The sequence below is a fragment of the Trichosurus vulpecula genome, chromosome 9, assembly GCF_011100635.1.
Source record: "Trichosurus vulpecula isolate mTriVul1 chromosome 9, mTriVul1.pri, whole genome shotgun sequence".
Lineage (NCBI taxonomy): Eukaryota > Metazoa > Chordata > Mammalia > Diprotodontia > Phalangeridae > Trichosurus > Trichosurus vulpecula.
In genome coordinates this window covers 196624342-196641001 of record NC_050581.1, presented here as the reverse complement: position 1 = coordinate 196641001, position 16660 = coordinate 196624342, and the positions used below count along the sequence as shown (strand labels likewise).

The following is a 16660-nucleotide window of genomic DNA, read 5'->3' as shown; positions in this document are numbered from 1 at the left end:
AAGTGCAATGATCCCTACACTCTAGGAAGAGAGACAACATGGACACAAATACTTCTTCCAGTCCGTCACAAACTGTCCCCAATCTGTCTTTCCTGCCTTCTTGTACATTCCTTCCCATCCTGCACTCTGAGGGTCAGCCAAACTTGCCTCCTCTCTGTTCCTCACATGCTGTACTCCCTCCATGTCTTTGCCTTCGCTATTTCCCATGCCTCCTACTCCTTCTTTACCTCCATCTTAGAGGATGGATAGAGAGGACATGGAGGAAGAAGAGAAGGGAGGCATTTGAGATCTGGCTGTTTACCATCCCCTGGTGTCCCTTCTCAGGAAGACGCCTGTGCGTCCATTCTAAAGAGGTTTTCATTGCTTGAAATAGTAGAAACTATCATTTTAAAATTGCCTTCAATGCCAGTTTATGAGCTTTTCAAGAAAAAGCCATCTTGTTCCTATACATCAGGCTATCTTATAAAGAAGGAAAAGTTAAAAGTGGCTTCAGTTTGTTCATCTTCGTTCACTAGGTTTGACATTTGTAACTTTTGACTTGTCCTGAAAATCACCTGCACCTCCAAAGGAGAAAACTTGGAGCACACTGCAGATGACTTTCAGAAGAGTGCACGAGCTTGCTCACTTGTGGTTTCCAAATAGGATTTACAGTTGTAAACAACAGACCTGGCCCCCCCATAAAATAAGCAGATAGCCTCCTGGAGGATTATTTAGAAAGGTGGTATTCATGTGGCCATCTATCTATATCCTGACCATGTTCACTAAGCAATCATGTTACTAAACAGTGATATCTTATATGTGTGTATGATTTATATTTCATATACACATATAACACATATCTGTTTATGTGTGTTTTTTAGGCGTAGACACATATTTCCAAAGAGACATTCTCAATTCTTGTGTGGTCTTTACATAGGCAGTGGGACATAGTAGAGAGAAAGCTGGTCCAAGATTCAGGAAGACCTAGCCTTGGGTCATGCCCTTGCCACACACTGTGGGAGTCTCAACCTCTCAGTGTCACAGGCAGCTTTCCAAACCAAAAGTTATGGAGCATTTGCCTGCCTGCCATGGTATGGGAAGTTTCTTTACCATTGAAGTCACAGATTAGATTCAAAAAAAGATTAATATCAGATCGACGTTTTGTCTCTTTTTCTGTATCATTGTGGCTTTTCTAACTTTCTAAAGTCACATAGTACCATGTCTATTTATCAGATGTCACACCTGCCCTAGTGTGCTTTCGCCGTTGCTGATTTCTACAATGACCACAATAGAACAAAATTGAAAGAGTATATTGTATCCTTAAAATGATTTGGATTAGATATTCTGTTGAATGTTTTCTTGGCCATTGCTGTGGACAATTTAGCTGATGCTGAAAGTCTGAATACTGCCCAGAAAGAAGAAGCAGAGGAAAAAGAAAGGAAGAAGACTGCCAGGTAAATGGAGTCAAGCCTAGAATTCTAGGTTCAGGGGATAGGCAGCTGATTTGGGTGAATCTGACTAACACCCTGGTCTCTGTGGGCTTGTTTCCTCATCTGTCAAAGGAGGGATTAGAAAGGTGACAGCACCTCCAAAGACTGCCACTGAATCCTGGCAGAATCCAGCTCAGGAGGTCTGACTATCTGGCATAAGCCTTAGAGTGATAGGCCCCATCACTGGTCTGCAGACCATCTGGTGTAAGCTATGGAACAAACTTGGTTACCTTGAAGTGATAGACCCCTGTCACTGACCCTGCAGTGTGGTGAGTTCAAAGGGTATTTGCTTCAATTATTTGGCATAATTTGAAATCAGGACTAAGAAAGCCAGTTCTGAAACTAAAGCCAAACATTTTGGTTCCATTACCTCCAAACTTTAGTTGGGGATTTGAATTATTCTTGTGTTTAAAGAATTGATGTAGTTAGTTTTAGCATCATAAAATAAGCGATGTGATAGGTGATATTTATTTTTGGGATGGGAATTTTGATAAAATCTCCTTAATGAATCTAGCACATAGAGACTAATGGAAAGTTCTTGGGTAGAGGAATGTTATTTTTGCACGGTAAATGTTGTTTCCAATCAAACCCTATCTTTATATGTAGTAGCTTGGTTTTTGACATTTGTTTGTGTTCTCTTCTCTGTAGAAAAGAGAGTCTGGAGAATAAAAAGAATGACAAGCCAGAAATCAACCCGATGGCTAACAGTGATCACAAGGTGTTTGTTCCAGAGTGTTCCTTTCCATTCCATTATGACAGACTGTGCTGTTGCTGGCCCACAGGGCCTCTAGGCAGTCAGTGTCCATGTATGGTGGGCACTATTCGTCATACCACCACTGTCTGTGGTTGAAGTATCAAAGCGAAGTGAAGCCTTGTTAAGTCAGGGCATGCAGTAGACCCTTACTGACTGGGTGACTTCCCAGTTGGCATTGGATGGTGGGACTCGTCGTAGTCTGAAGGGATGAGGGAGGGATTGCCAGCCTGGGTCTACTGCATTATGGAGTCAGAGCTGCAGCAGCTTGAAGAAAGGGTGGGAGATGAGAAACACTCATGGATGCCTGACGTCTCCTAAGAAGACATGGGGAGGCTCAGATGGCTTTATGCAGCAGGTACACTCAGTCATTCTAGGGAATCTCTTCCTTTTTATTTGGTCACTGGAGCAAATACTTAATCACTCCAGTTGAGCATAACTTTCTGGAGCTACATCTCTTCCTCTTTTGTTCTCACCTGTTTTTTGTCACAGGTGCAGAGATTACTTGAGAGTGTTCTGGCTTTCCTGTCTTTATATCCTCAGGGAAGGTGTTCCCTCTCACCCAGGTCAGATAGGACATGTGGTTGTTCTGTGACATGCATTCAGTGTAGAGCTACTCCTCCTCATGCTAGACCTCCTTCCATTGCTGCAGGTTATAATTGATGATTACAGAGGAGAGGATGAAGACAAGGACCCCTACCCACCTTGTGATGTCCCAGGTATGGTGCTGGCTTCAGAGATGCATGGCTTTACTTTGGTAGACCCTGAGGTTCAGGTAGATTCCTGAGGAAGCACTCAGATTTACTGTGGATATACCATTTTCTGTGGCCATTTATATTATCTAGAAAGTGTGGTGCTGTTGGCTTCAATCCACTTAGGATCCAGTTAGCTTCCCTCTTTTCCTTGGGCACAGGCCTCAGTCCTGGCTTGGATCAACCATCCTGCAAGTGGCCAGTAAGGGTGAACAGTTCTTACTGGGGAAGCACCCATCATGTGTGCCCTTGAATGTTGGATGAGGGTTGTCATCTGCATGACCAGAGAGCAGCCTGTGTTTGACCATAGGACTTTACTGTTAGGAAAGAGGCCACTCAGAGCAGTGGTAGAAGAAGCATCCATTTGAGATTTTGACTCCTTTCTTGTCATTAGCCTTCCAGTCTGGTTTTCTTCTTGATTTCTCTTTCATCTATACACTTGCCTCTAAGTGGAAAAGTGAAACTCTTGGTCAGTTCAGTGGTTTGACCTCCTGACTTCAGATTCTTTGAAAGATATACTTTCATTGTTGGTGTGCTCCTGCTACCATTGAAGGACAGGAGCCTTCTGCCTAGTAGAGTGCTTCATAAGCTGTTGTGGAAAAAAAGGGGCAACAAGTGGTGGTCAGCCTTCTGGGAAAAAGCCTTTCCCACCATAGCTAAAGTGGGGCTCAGCCAGCACATGCAGTCCTATCCTCCTGGCCTTGCCAGCAGTGTAGGACTAGCGAGATCCCTCCCCCACTTTGTCTACCCAGCAGGACCTTGGGAGGTACACAACCTCATTGAACTCTGGGATTCCCACTATCGACTTTTGTGGTGGCCCAGGGCAGTAGTATCTCTATCCCTAGCTTCTCCTTAGAAAACAAAGCCATTGGTAATAAGCAGACTCCAGCTGGATGCAGTCATTGGTTATAGAATGAGATGCTAAAATGTTCTCAAGGGGCCTTATTCTCATACCCAAATATTTTCCTTCATTCCCTGCATAGCTTAAGAAGTATTCATGATGTGTAGTGAGGGTGAAGTTAAGGGTTTGGGTGTGTTACATAGATATGTGTTTTAAGTTTCAGATTTATTTTCATTATTATTTTGATTGAAAATATAATCTTTTATTTCATGCCTATAAAGATATTTTTATTCAAAGTAGGTGAAGAGGAAGAGGAAGAAGAAGATGAACCAGAGGTCCCTGCTGGTCCCCGCCCTCGTAGAATCTCAGAGTTAAATATGAAGGAGAAGATCATCCCCATTCCTGAAGGGAGCGCTTTCTTCATTTTTAGCAAAACAAATCCGTAAATATACCTTCTTTGGTGTCTTCATTTCCCAGCTTTATTTATAAGCCAATGTTGCAAGTTAGGCAAAAGTCACAGGAGAAATGGCTACCCTGTTCTGGTGGAAGAGGTACTTTCTCCCTCCGTGACCTGGACTTGAGGCCCAGCTCCACTGAGTACTGCCTGTTGGGTCTTGGGCAAACCACTGAACCCTCTGTACCTCAGTTTCCTCATCTGTAAAAGAGCCTCTTCTTGGCATTGAAAGCCCTATAAAACAGGATTCTTTTCTGTCCTTCCAAAGTTCTTACACTCCCCGTAGGCTTCCCTCCAGCAAATGCTGCCTGACTTGATGTTCTTTCCAAATGACCCTTTATGACTTTTGACTTTTCACTGGCTGTGCCCCTTGCCTTCCCCTTCTCACTTCCACATCCTGGCTTTTCTGGCTGCCTTCAGCATTCTGCTCACACTCCACCAGCTAGATGGAGCAGTGGGTAGAGTGCTGGGCCTAGAGTTAGGAAGATCTGAATTCAAATCCAACCTGTGACCTTGGCCAAGTCACTCTCTGCCTCAGTCTCCTCAATTTAAAATAGCACCTACCACCCAAGGTTGTTTTGAGGATCCAATGAGATAATATTTGTTAAGCATTTAGTGCAGTACTTGATACACAGTAGGTGCTGTGTAAGTGCTAGTTATTATGATTATTTATCATTTTGTTCTACAGGAGGCATTTCACTGCCCTCCTTCCTCCTCTACCCCATTTCAGTGCTTTCGGCTCTGAGATCATCTTTCATTTGCACTATATGTCCTGTATGTACATAGCTACGTGCATGTTTTCGCCATTAAAATTTGAACTCCTTGAGGGGAGGAACCATGATTTTGCCTTTCTTTGTGTCTCCGGTGCTTAGTACCATGCCTGGCACAGACTTGGTGCTCATTAAATGCTTGTTAACTGACTGAAGGGATAGGAGTAGAGGACTTCAGATGACCCTTCTAGCTCTTAATCTGTGCTCTTGACCCCCTCTCCTGTCCCCGTTTCCCCCTTAGTCACCTCTTTGCCTTTCATTACATCTCCCCCAACAACAAATATGAGGTGACAGGTTGGACAGGATCCATGTCAGGGTCACACATGTACGGGATCGCTGCCCCTGTGAAGATCTGGGCACTGAGCAGCATCCCAGAGCATGGCCTCCTCCTCTGGGTATTGGTACTCTGAAATGATGCCTTTCCAGGTTGACAGATCTTCCTGGTTGGACTTCTTCACCAGCCCATGAGAATTTTAGGAGCTTACTTTGTGTTGGAGGGAGGAATCTCTGGAACATTCTCATTCCATGCCTCTAACTCATTCATCCTGCCGACTGAAGTTTGTAGAGATGAATTGATGTTGTTCAGGGCTGCTCTACACACCCCATGAGTGACCTTCTCTTTAAAATGACCCTTCTCAGGTTGCAATGACAAGATATTCACTAGGATTCTGGTGATTCTTTGCCTTTCCTGCTGGAGAGAAGATTGGATTTACAAGTCAGATTCTAGGCCAGAAATGAGAAGCTTGGAGAATCAATGACTTATTGGTAGATTGGCTATGGTTTCTGGCTGTGGCTTACAAACCCAGGAGACACACATGCAGCTTACAAGACGCTAAATACTTTCAGACTCATGGAGTACAGCAATAGTTGTTTTATGTGTCCACGGTGATTTTTGGTCTATCTTACAAAAGGTTATTAAATGGACACTGCCATTCAGTCAGCAAGCATTGATTAAGCACTGACTGTGTGCCAAGCACTGCGCTAAGCACTGGAGAGACAAAGAAAGGCAAAAGACAGAGTCTTCCTTGAATGAGCTCACAAGCTAATGAGGGTGACAACAAGCAAACAACTGGACACATGAGTTGTAGACAGGATAAATTGGAGATAGTCAACCAAGAAAAGAAGCACTGGCATGAAAGGGAATCAGGAAAGGTTTCTCTTAAAAGGTGGGACTATACTTATAGGAAGCCTGGGAGGTCAGTAGTAGGAGCACAGGAGGGAGAGTGTTCCAGGCCTGGGGGACTCCAGAGCTGAGATGGAGGGTCTCGTTCATGGAACAACAAGGAGGCCAATGTCAATGGATCAAAGAGTTTGGATGTGGGAGTGAGGTGTATGTTAGAAGACTGGAAAGGGTGGGGGGCAAGGTTATGAAAGGCTTTGAATGCCAGAGCATTTTGTACGTAATCCTGAAGGTGATAAGCTGCTGCTGGAGTTTTATTAGTAGAGAAAGGGGATGATATAGTCAGACATGGGCTTTAGGAAAATCACTCTGGTGCTGTAGGATGGACTGGAATGGGAAGAGTCTGGAGGCAGGCAGACACTCCAGTAGCTATTGCTATAGTCCAGGTGTGAGGTGTTGAGGGGCTGTAGCAGGGCAGGGCAGCATCCAAGGAGAGAAGGGAATGTATTCTGGAGATGTTGGAGGGGTAAAATCGACAGGCTTTGGCATCATATTGGGTTTGAGGGGTGAGAGATAGTGAGGAGTCCAGGATGACTGCTCCAGTGTGAGCCTGAGGGTTTGTGGGAAGATGGATCCTCAATAGTCACAGGGAAGGCAGGACTGGGGAGAGTTTAAGGGGAAAGACAATGAACTCTGTTTTGAACTTGGTGAAAACTGTCTACAGGACATCTTATTTTGTCTTTGAGATGGTTGGAGATGTCCAATGAGCAGTTTGAGTTGTGGTCAGTGATCTTTCTAAAGTGCAGGTACAGTCATGTCACTCCCCAGCTTAGTAAACTCCTTTTGTTCCCACTGGTCTCCAGGATCAAATACAAAATGCTCTGGGTGGCATTTAAAGTTCATCCCAACCCGCCCCCTCCCACCTTTCCAGGCTTCTCATACTCTCCTCCATCCTCTGCCTTCATGGTGCCACTGGCCTCCTTGATAATCACATAAGATACTGCATCTCTGGACTACAGGCCTGTTAATCGACTGTCTCATGTGCCTGCAGCCATCTGCCTCCTGGCTTCCCTGGTTCTCTTCAAGTCCCAGCTAAAATCCCACCTTCTACAGGAAGCCCTTCCCAATCTCGCTCTGTTGATTTATTTCCATTTCATCTTGGATGTAGGTGGTTTGTCATACTTGTTGCATGCTATCTCTGCCTGAGGTCTGAGGTCTTCAAGAGCAGGGATTGTCTTGTACTTCTTTTTGTATCCTCATAGCTTTGCACAGCATCTGCCACATAGTAGGCACTTCATAAAAGTTTACTGACTGGCAGACTCACCTGCGATATTGGAGGTCAGCATATAGGTTGGGGTTGATAGGTCGATAGGTCGATCTGAAAATCATCACAGAAAGATGAGAATTGGATCCACGGGAGCTGAGATGAACGAGTGAAGTGGTATAAAGACAAGAAGAGGGCCCAGGGCAGAGCCTTGGGGACATTTGTGGCTCATAAGTGTGAGCTGGCTGAAGACCCAGCAAAGGAAAATGAGAAAGAATGATTAGACAGCTAGAAGAAACTTAAGAGAGAAGAGACTATCAAGGGGAAGAAGGGGATCCATAGCATTGGAAGCTGCAAGATCAATGTGAAGGAAGATGAGAAAAGGCCACCGCACTTGGCATTTCAGAAATAATTGGTAGCTTTGAATCTATGGCGCGAGAAGAAAAGAGGGCCCAAGGTGGAACCTTGGGAGACATCTGCAGTGATGACTGCTGAAGATCCAGCAGTGGAGACTGTCAGTTACCACTAGGACCCATGAAGCTTCCTTGGATATTGGCAGGCAGGAGCTGGCATGCCCTCCCCACAAACAAGCAGACCCTCATTGTTGCATGTGTACAGAGATGGCCCAGTGAGCAGAAGGCTGGACTTGGAGAGTGATGCTCTTATTGGTCAGACAGCGTTACAGAAGCTATTCTACTACTCACAGCAGCTTCTTCACATGAAAGACGGGGTTAACAATGTTCACACCACTGGCCATGCAGCGTAGTTGTTAGGAAAGCTTTTTGCAAAGCTTAAATCAAGATGTAAATAAATGTAAGTTGTGAATCTCTGTAGGCCAGTGAGCAGGTTATAAATTCCAGTGAAACACATCTTTTTAAAGTAAGGACTTATAAGCATTGAAAAATAGGATCACTATCAATCTCATAGATCCCTTAAAAACAAATCATGCCAGATTAATTTGAGTAGAACAGAATGATAATGTTGATGTTGATATGATTTGTATTTCTGGCTCAGATGTCTGCCTGAACAGGAAACCCAACTCCACCATGCTAACTCTCACAAAAATCTGAAATTCATTCCAGACCAAAAATGATCAAGAAATCCAGTCAGAGACTAGACTAAGTGATGTCTTCCACCTCAGAGTTGCACAGAAATTCATTAAGAAGCCCATGTCCAATAGGAAAGGGGGCCGGGGCCAACCACCAAGCCAGCAGCCTCCCAGGATCACCAGACACTATCCAGGGATGTGATAGGCTTTACAAATATTTTCTCATTTGATCTTCACAACAACCCTGGGAGGTAGGTGCTATTCTTATCCCCATTTTATAGATGGAGAAGCTGAGGCAGACATGGTTGGTGGTTTGCCCAGAATCATACAACTAGTATCTGAGGCAGGATGTGAACCTGGGACTTCCTAACTGCAGGCCTAATACTCTCTCCCCTGCTCCATGTTCAGAGGCAAGAAGAGTGAAGTGTTCCCCAGAAAGCTACTCTCCCCCTCAGCCCAGGATAGGGACCTTGGGAGTGGTAGTGGTCAGAGCGGAGGGCCAGTACTCAGACCAGAACATCCTAGGCCCAGGGGCTCTGTGTTCCCAGCACTCTCTCCCATACACCATAGAAGACCCAAAACCCAGAGATTCACAGGGGACTTGACCCTGAGAAGTTGAGATCAAGGAATCCTGAAGGCCCAGGTGAGGCCAAGCAGGCAGAAAATGCCACCCAAAAATGCAGCAGTGCATAGAACCTGGCCTTGGCACAAAACTCCAGTCCAGGAACTAAAACCAGAGAGATGAAAACTCCAAGAAAACACCCAACTTCAAAAAATTACTGTAAATCTAACTCCATAACAATTGCAAGCAGAAACTCAACAGAAAAAAAGGATTTTCCATAAGGACATGAATAGCTAGAACAAATGAAACAAGATAATAAATGAAATAAAAATTCTTGAATAAAATTGAAAGGAGAATGATAAATAGCTTAGAAGTGAATAAATGAATGAAGGAGGCATTTACTTAATGGTCACTATGTGCAAAGCACTGTGCTGAGTATGGAAGAAAGTGGGAAATTTAACCCAGATAACATAATCCTCAAAAGTCATCTAGACCAAACAAATCCTTAATTCCACTAGACAGGAAGAAATATTAGAATAAAATAAAAGTAATGAAAAAATAGAAGAAAATGTAAGATGTCTGATACCAGAAACAACTCACCTGCAAAGCCGCTCAAAGAGAGAAAATGTAAAACCATAATTAAAGAAAAGAAAGAAACCCTGAACACTGTATTTCAAAGAATTATGCATAAAATTGCCCAGATCTATTAAACCAGAGGGCACAGTTAAGATAGAAAGAATCCATTGATTACCTCTGAAATCCCCCAAATAAAATTGCCAAGAATGTCATGGATTAAAGTAAGAGTTCCCATATTAAAGAACGACCATCCAGAAAAAAAGCAGGAACATATAAGACTAGGCAGCTTCTACAGTAGAAGAGAGGAGATCTAATATAGTATCCCAAAGAGGTTTACAACCAAGACGAACTTAGCCTTCCTCAATGAGTATCAAATAGATCTTTAGGGGAATATATGGTTTTCAAGCATTTCTAATTTTCAAAAAAACACAGCCAACTGAAAACTTTAGAATTTAAACACAAGAGTCTAGAGACACCTAGAAAGGCAAATTTATTTCAGCAATTGGAAGAGGACTATATAAAGATTTAGTGCTAACCTAATGGGGGAAGAAATTTGTCCCTTCAGAACCTGAATAGCTGCAAAGTGCGAAGACACACGCACACACACACACCTCATATGGAGACGAGCTGAGATGTGAAGGAAGGAGGTGAAGTGGGAATAGACAGGCAAAATAAACATCCTGATCCTGAAGAGGAGGTTAAAGAGGGTGGGGGGAACTGAACTTTAAGGGGGTGCCTTAAATTACTTTTTAGTTGGCAAATGACTGAACAAATTATGGTACATGAAAGGAATACAATATCCTACCTGAAGAAACAAAGAAAGAGAAAATATCAGAGAATCCTGAGTAGTAGGAACTGATTCAGAGTGCAGTGAGCAGAACTAGGAGAATCAATCATATAAGAACAAGAATGCTGTAAAGAAAAACATTTGAAAGACTATAGATCACTGATCAGTGTAATGACCTCCCTTGTCTCTGGAGGAGCTACAGTGAAGCATCTTACCTCTCTCCTGACAGAGAAATGATGGTGCCCAAAGAATCATATCGTTTTGGACAAGGCTACTGTGTGGATTCATTTTGCTTGATTTTTGTTTTTATTTCTGATTGGGAGCAGGGAGAAAAGAAGGGCTTAACAATAGTGATGGGGACAAAAGGGGGCCATTGAATCATTTTCTTAACTTTACAGGAAGGAAGCTTGAAAGGAAGGAGAGAAGCAGGAAAGTTTTGAAAGTAGAATGCAGAAGCAAGCAATATGATAGGGAGATGCATGGTTTCCTGTAGATTCCTTTGGAAATGCCCTTTGTTTTGGTGTGGAAGTTCAGGATAAGGTTTTAGTATCAATCGGAGACACTTCTCTAGGCATGTATCAGCTCACTGGTCATTGGCCAAGGGACTTCAGTTTAGGGTGCTCAGTGTGATTCTTTGTTCTCTCCATTTGGTTTTCCACCAGGTTATGGCAGCAGCAGAAGGGAGCCACAGGTGCTCAGAGTCCTCTTGTATTTTCCTTTGTGTCATGGATCACCTTGACCAAAGAAACCATCTTTCTGTGGCAGTTCTATAGGGGTTGAGCCTCTCTCCAGGCTTTAGCAGAGGCCCATTCTTGACCCTTTTTTGTTACCTTGTATTCCGTTGGAATAGGCATCAAGAACTCAGAGTCACCCCCATGCTCTGAGGAGACACCAGAGTAGGACTTCTGTGGCAAGTCAAATCCCATAACCACAAATAACATTTAAAGCAAAATCTCTGTTGGTTGCAAGCCATGGTTGACACAACTAAATTTTAGGGAGGTACAGGATTTTGGATCATTGTTTTAAGTTCGTTGTAATGAGATTTTATTTCTTCCTTTTTTTAAAAGTAAGAACGATAACTTATTTACCCATCATACAGAACTGTCTAGAAAACCCTTGCCCCTCCTAACTTGTAAATGATACCTTGGCCCTCTTGAGGTGGCATCTGAAATGACCATTGTGTTTTCTTCCTCAGAATTCGAGTGGGCTGCCACAGACTTATCAATCATCACATCTTCACCAACCTCATCCTTGTCTTCATCATGCTCAGCAGTGCTTCTCTTGCCGCTGAAGACCCCATCCGAAGTCACTCCTTTCGGAATATCGTAAGCCAGCAAGTTTGTGGACTAACTCTTGTACATGCAGATCAGGGGACTTCTAGCATGGTGTCATTTTCTACTCATTTTGCTAGACTATCTGGGGTTCTTTCAGTGTAGGGACACTAAAACAATTTCTATTACATTTTTATTCACCCTTTTGATGTAGATGAATTAAAATATGTTTGCAGTTTGTAGTATTATTTAAATGCAACCTTTATGCTAATTGGAATTAGTTTTGCAAATTATTCAGAGCTCAGAGGGAAAACCTGAATTCATAGTTTAATTTTTCCAAATGATTAGATTGTTTTGGAAAACCTTATATACCTTAAATTGTTCATATTTAATCTTATGCCATATTACATAAGACTTTGAAGTGGATAACACAAATGAGCCACTAAGTTGCATTTTATAAACTTCTATAAAAGTTTCTTTTTCAACTTAACATTTTGAATTAGCCAAGTCCTCCTTTCCCCAATCATGAATTTTCTCAGCCCCTTGCCTTCTCTTTCTCTCTCCTCATTCCCAATTCCAGCCTTTTGGTAACCCCTCTTTAGTGGACAGTGGAGGCTGAAAGCATGCATTTCATCCAGTTCTGTGTGCTCTGTACCAAGAAGTTTTCTTGTAGGTCATCCAGGGAGCTCTAGTCTTGCTGTGGCTCTGAGGTCTCTGAACTCTGTTAGACTCTGTTGAGACGGGAGGGGTGGGAGGGGCAGCACATTGGCTCTGCTACAAAATGAAGACTTTAGGCTCCTCCTGTCGAAGGTGAAGGTCCATTCTATGACTGGGCCTTCCTAAGGGAATGAGCCCCTGGGCTTTTAGGTTTTCTGTCTATAATCACTTTTCTTCCATTGAGGGGTATATTCCCATATACCATATACCAGATCACAAAGAACTGATGTTTGACTGGTATATTTTTTATGTCCTGGGAAAGAACTTTGTATTCAAAATCAGTCCAGCCCTGACTGATCCTTCTTTAGATTTTCAGTTGAGCCAAGACTTTGAACACTAATATAAAAGAGAGATGTGTGTATATAGACTGTTTTAGAACCCATCACCCTTCCTCCTCCCACCTTGCACTGAGCATCCTCCCCCTGCCAGTACTGTGTTTCATTTTCTGGTTTTCATGAAAATAGATACTTGTGTTTGTCCCAGTATCGTGGGGTCCTCACCATTCTGCCCTAGTTGGTGCCCCTTCTAATACATGGGATTCTTAGAGATTTGGAGTTAGAACAGGCTTCAGATCAGTATTGCCCCCAAGTCCACAATCAAGAACACTGTGACTAGGTGACATTTTTCTGGCTATCCCAACAATCTTGGTTTTGAAATTTGGAATATTACCCAATTTATCAGATTCATGGGATGCCGTGTCTTCTGTGAGGGAGATGAAAAGCACTTTTTTAAAAAACAACAAATACTGTACATTATTGTTGATGTAAAGATTATGACCTCTGGGCTGGAGCCTGGTTATACTTTATCATTTGGAAGAATTATAGTGTTTAGAGAAGATTCTGTTGAGCCCTATTTATTAATATAAAACACATAAACAAATAAGTGACCTCTGTGTACACATCTAGTGTGGACAAAAGAATGTTGTATTGTCTAGACTCACCACACTCCAGCCTTTTGAGGGGGACAGTGGGAAGGTTGGGGAGTCCCTTGGCATGCTGTGCAGCCCTCCTCTCAAGCTTCCCTTAGGGAATGTCTTTTCTGGCTGCTGACACTGCTGGGCTCTGCAGGGCTCCTGTGGATACATTTAAAAAAAAAACTTGTGAAGTATCTCAGTGAGTGAAAAGGTGGCAAATGGAACTGAACTGGAACTGAGTCCTAGAGCTCCTAGAATCCTGGCCCTCAGGGGTTTCAGCTCCAGCTAGTCACAAACACCTTTTCTTGGCCATTCTTGTTCTTCTTGGGCTGATCACAGCCCCACTGCAGGTGCGAAATAGGGGATCATGGGGAGAGACATTCAGGTACACTTAAATGCGCCTTCTGTGGCCTGACCCATAAGGAAACAAGCTCCCAAATGTCTAGGGGGATTTAAAAAACTCAGGGTCAGTGACATGACTTCTTAAAGAAAAAGCAAACTCCCTCTTCCCAGCTGCTGCCCCCCACCCCACCCCACCATCCCACTATGGTCAGTCCCTCTTATAGGAAATCTTGTTTTAAACATTGGCCTTTGCTTTATTTTAACATGGACAGCAAGGAGCTGCCCCAGGGCTTGATCATAATATTTGTTTAAAATTGAACATGACCTTGCTCTACAAAGTGAACACATTTCCTGTGTCACAAAAAGAGCATTGAATTGGCAAACCAGGTGACTCAGTTTCTCATCACAACATATTTGCCAAGTCATATCACTTCTCAGTTACAGTTGTGTGATGTGGTGGGGTTGCAGAGCATGACCTTTAATGCCCTTGTAGCTCTGGGATTTTCTGGGATTAGTGGACCAAGAAATGTGTGCAGCGTCCCATGGCCAAATAAGAAATATTTCAATTCTTGGGTATTTGAAGATTTTCTGATCTTGTATGTTGTTGGATGCAGGAGCTTTTTTGGGTCCTAAAAGGTTTCCATATCTTAATACAAGAGTACAGGATTGGTCACCGTCTGAAGGAATAGGCTTTTCATTCCTTGCTTCCATTGTAGCCTTAAGAGGAGCAGGAAATGTAGGCAGGGCTTTCAGCTTCCAGCTGGCAGATGTGCCTGCAGCATTTGTCTCTCTCGCTGACGGAACAGCCATGCCAGACGCTGTCATTCACTTTCAGTCTGCTGTCTCCTGGTCAGCAGGGCCAGGAGGAAGTCCCTTCACCATTAGCTAGCGCTGGCAGAGGGCAGGGTAATGAGGAGGGTGATTATTCCAAGGAGACCTTACCGGCCCGGCCCATTTGTGAGGTTCGTTTGTCCTGGGAAGCCAAAGACGAGGGAGAAAGTCGTCATCTTCATAGAGTTAGTGCCATGAGTTATCTCGTTCGCTTTGCTCCAGCAGGCTGACCCCAGAGAGGGCTGGAGTCTCCAACACACTTAGAAAAGATGGCTAGGGAAGAGAAGTTTGCACGTGAGCATGTTCACCCATGTGGTCCCAAATTAGCTTCCCGGTCTGGGGCTGGGGGGTGCGTGAGGGGGAGCTGCATGGGGTGTTCTGTGACTCTCAGTCTGACTCCGGCCTGTTTTCCTCACTCTGCTGCCTGTTGTACCTTGCAGATACTGGGTTACTTTGACTATGCTTTCACAGCCATCTTTACTGTCGAAATCCTGTTAAAGGTAATGGCGTTTTCATCGATCCTTGCATGTGCCAAAGCAGCTTTCGCAATAATAGCTTCAATTTTGTGCTTGCTTTCCAGATGCTAGGTTACGCAGATTATGTCTTCACTGGTACTTTTGCATTTGAGATCGTTTTGAAGGTAACAGGTTTACCCAGCCGTGTGTTTTGAGGACACTTATTCCTGGGTGTCACCTGCCCTGGAAGGACGCTTGAAGTGTTTTGTTTTGTTTGGGGTTTTGTTTTTTGTCTTCTCTGCTCAAGCTAAACTTTTTTTTTTAGTCCCAGAACATATTCTGTAACAATTCTATTTGTTTTTGTTTTATTTTTTGGAATTTTGAATGCATGTAGGAGCTACTTTGCTTTATGATATTAATGAGATCATTCATTTTGCTCCTTTAAAAAAACTGTACTGTGTCAACTGCTGATATATAATTCACTGTGTGTGAGCTTTCTTCTACCCTGCTCTGACACGTAAAGGAAAACATCTTCTTTTTATGGAGGGACCATTTCATTTCTCATTTCTCTTGCTGGATTATATTTTTAGAGACTTAAAATAGTAAACTGCTATTTTCTTGCAACAGGATTTGCAAGATAACTTGGGTTTATTGATGTGTTAATATATTCTGCATCTGTTTTAAATATGGGCTTATTTAAAAAACCATCAAGAAGTAAACATGCATAAGACAACTTAAATGTCTGGTCTTTGCATGACTGAAAAGTTGGCATTGCCCCATGGAGTTTGTGTACTGATTGTGAGGGATGTCCTCCAGGGAGTGCACACAAAGGTCCCTTTTAACCTCCAGTGGAAAATTGGGAGTTGGCCATGACCCACTGGACAGCAGGCAGCACATCATTAAGCTTAGGGCAACGTGCTACTGGGAGCTGGTTTGAAATGTGTCTAATGCCTCCTTCTAGCTCCAGACAGTGTAGGCTTTCCACAAGGAGCTGAGCCTCAGGCAAGTGACCCTCCCCCCCCCCCCCCCTCGCCTGGGTGCTGGAGCCTTTCTTCCTCCATGAGAATCAGTAAACAAACTGTGCAGTTCTGAGTTTTAACAAATCATGCTTTTAAAAAGCCATTTTGGTCTCTTTTGTGTGTATCCCTTTAAAATTATGTTGTGTATTTATATGGAATAACATTGACAACTTGGGCTGTTTACAAGATGACTTGTAAAATAGAACTTGCCACAGTGCACTGGTTGGGAGAGGATGTATTGTATAGTATTGTACAGGTTCATACTCTTCCGTGAGGGTCTGCATCCCTTTCCCCACCTTACTTTAGATAATCTAATGAGCCCAAAGACATCTTTCTTCAAAGACATGGAATCTAACAGTCCCTCAGGGTCCGCATTCAGAGCGACAATAATGGTTGTATACACTTGGAGATGAATATGTGAAATGTTTGGGAGAGTGAGCCCAATGTGTATCAATCCAAATTTTATTCTGGAAATTGTTTTTAAATAGGACACTGAGGTTAACTTCTTTCCCCCATAATTTCCCTCTTTAACCTCAGCATTGAAGACTGAAAAATCTAATTAATCTTTTTTTCTATATTATGAATTTTTCAGTTATCATGTAAACACAGTTACTCTGTGCTCATTTGCCTGGGTTATTTTAAAAACTCCCATAGTTTGTCAGTTCCTTCACAATTACTTGAAATGTGGGTATCTGCACCTGGTTCCTGACAGCAAAGT

The 16660-nt window shown here is 43.2% G+C and overlaps 1 protein-coding gene across 2 annotated transcripts in view; it reads left to right on the top strand.

Annotated features, from left to right (window-relative positions):
- CACNA1D (calcium voltage-gated channel subunit alpha1 D) overlaps nucleotides 1-16660 on the top strand; it is a 359630-nt gene that overhangs the window by 240885 nt on the left and 102085 nt on the right. For both annotated transcript variants that reach the window (XM_036737725.1, XM_036737724.1), the window contains exons 16-21: nucleotides 1319-1433; nucleotides 2118-2187; nucleotides 2873-2939; nucleotides 4111-4255; nucleotides 11590-11719; nucleotides 14909-14968. In XM_036737725.1, coding sequence (XP_036593620.1) covers nucleotides 1319-1433; nucleotides 2118-2187; nucleotides 2873-2939; nucleotides 4111-4255; nucleotides 11590-11719; nucleotides 14909-14968 — 587 coding nt within the window. The remainder of the gene's footprint in view (nucleotides 1-1318; nucleotides 1434-2117; nucleotides 2188-2872; nucleotides 2940-4110; nucleotides 4256-11589; nucleotides 11720-14908; nucleotides 14969-16660) is intronic.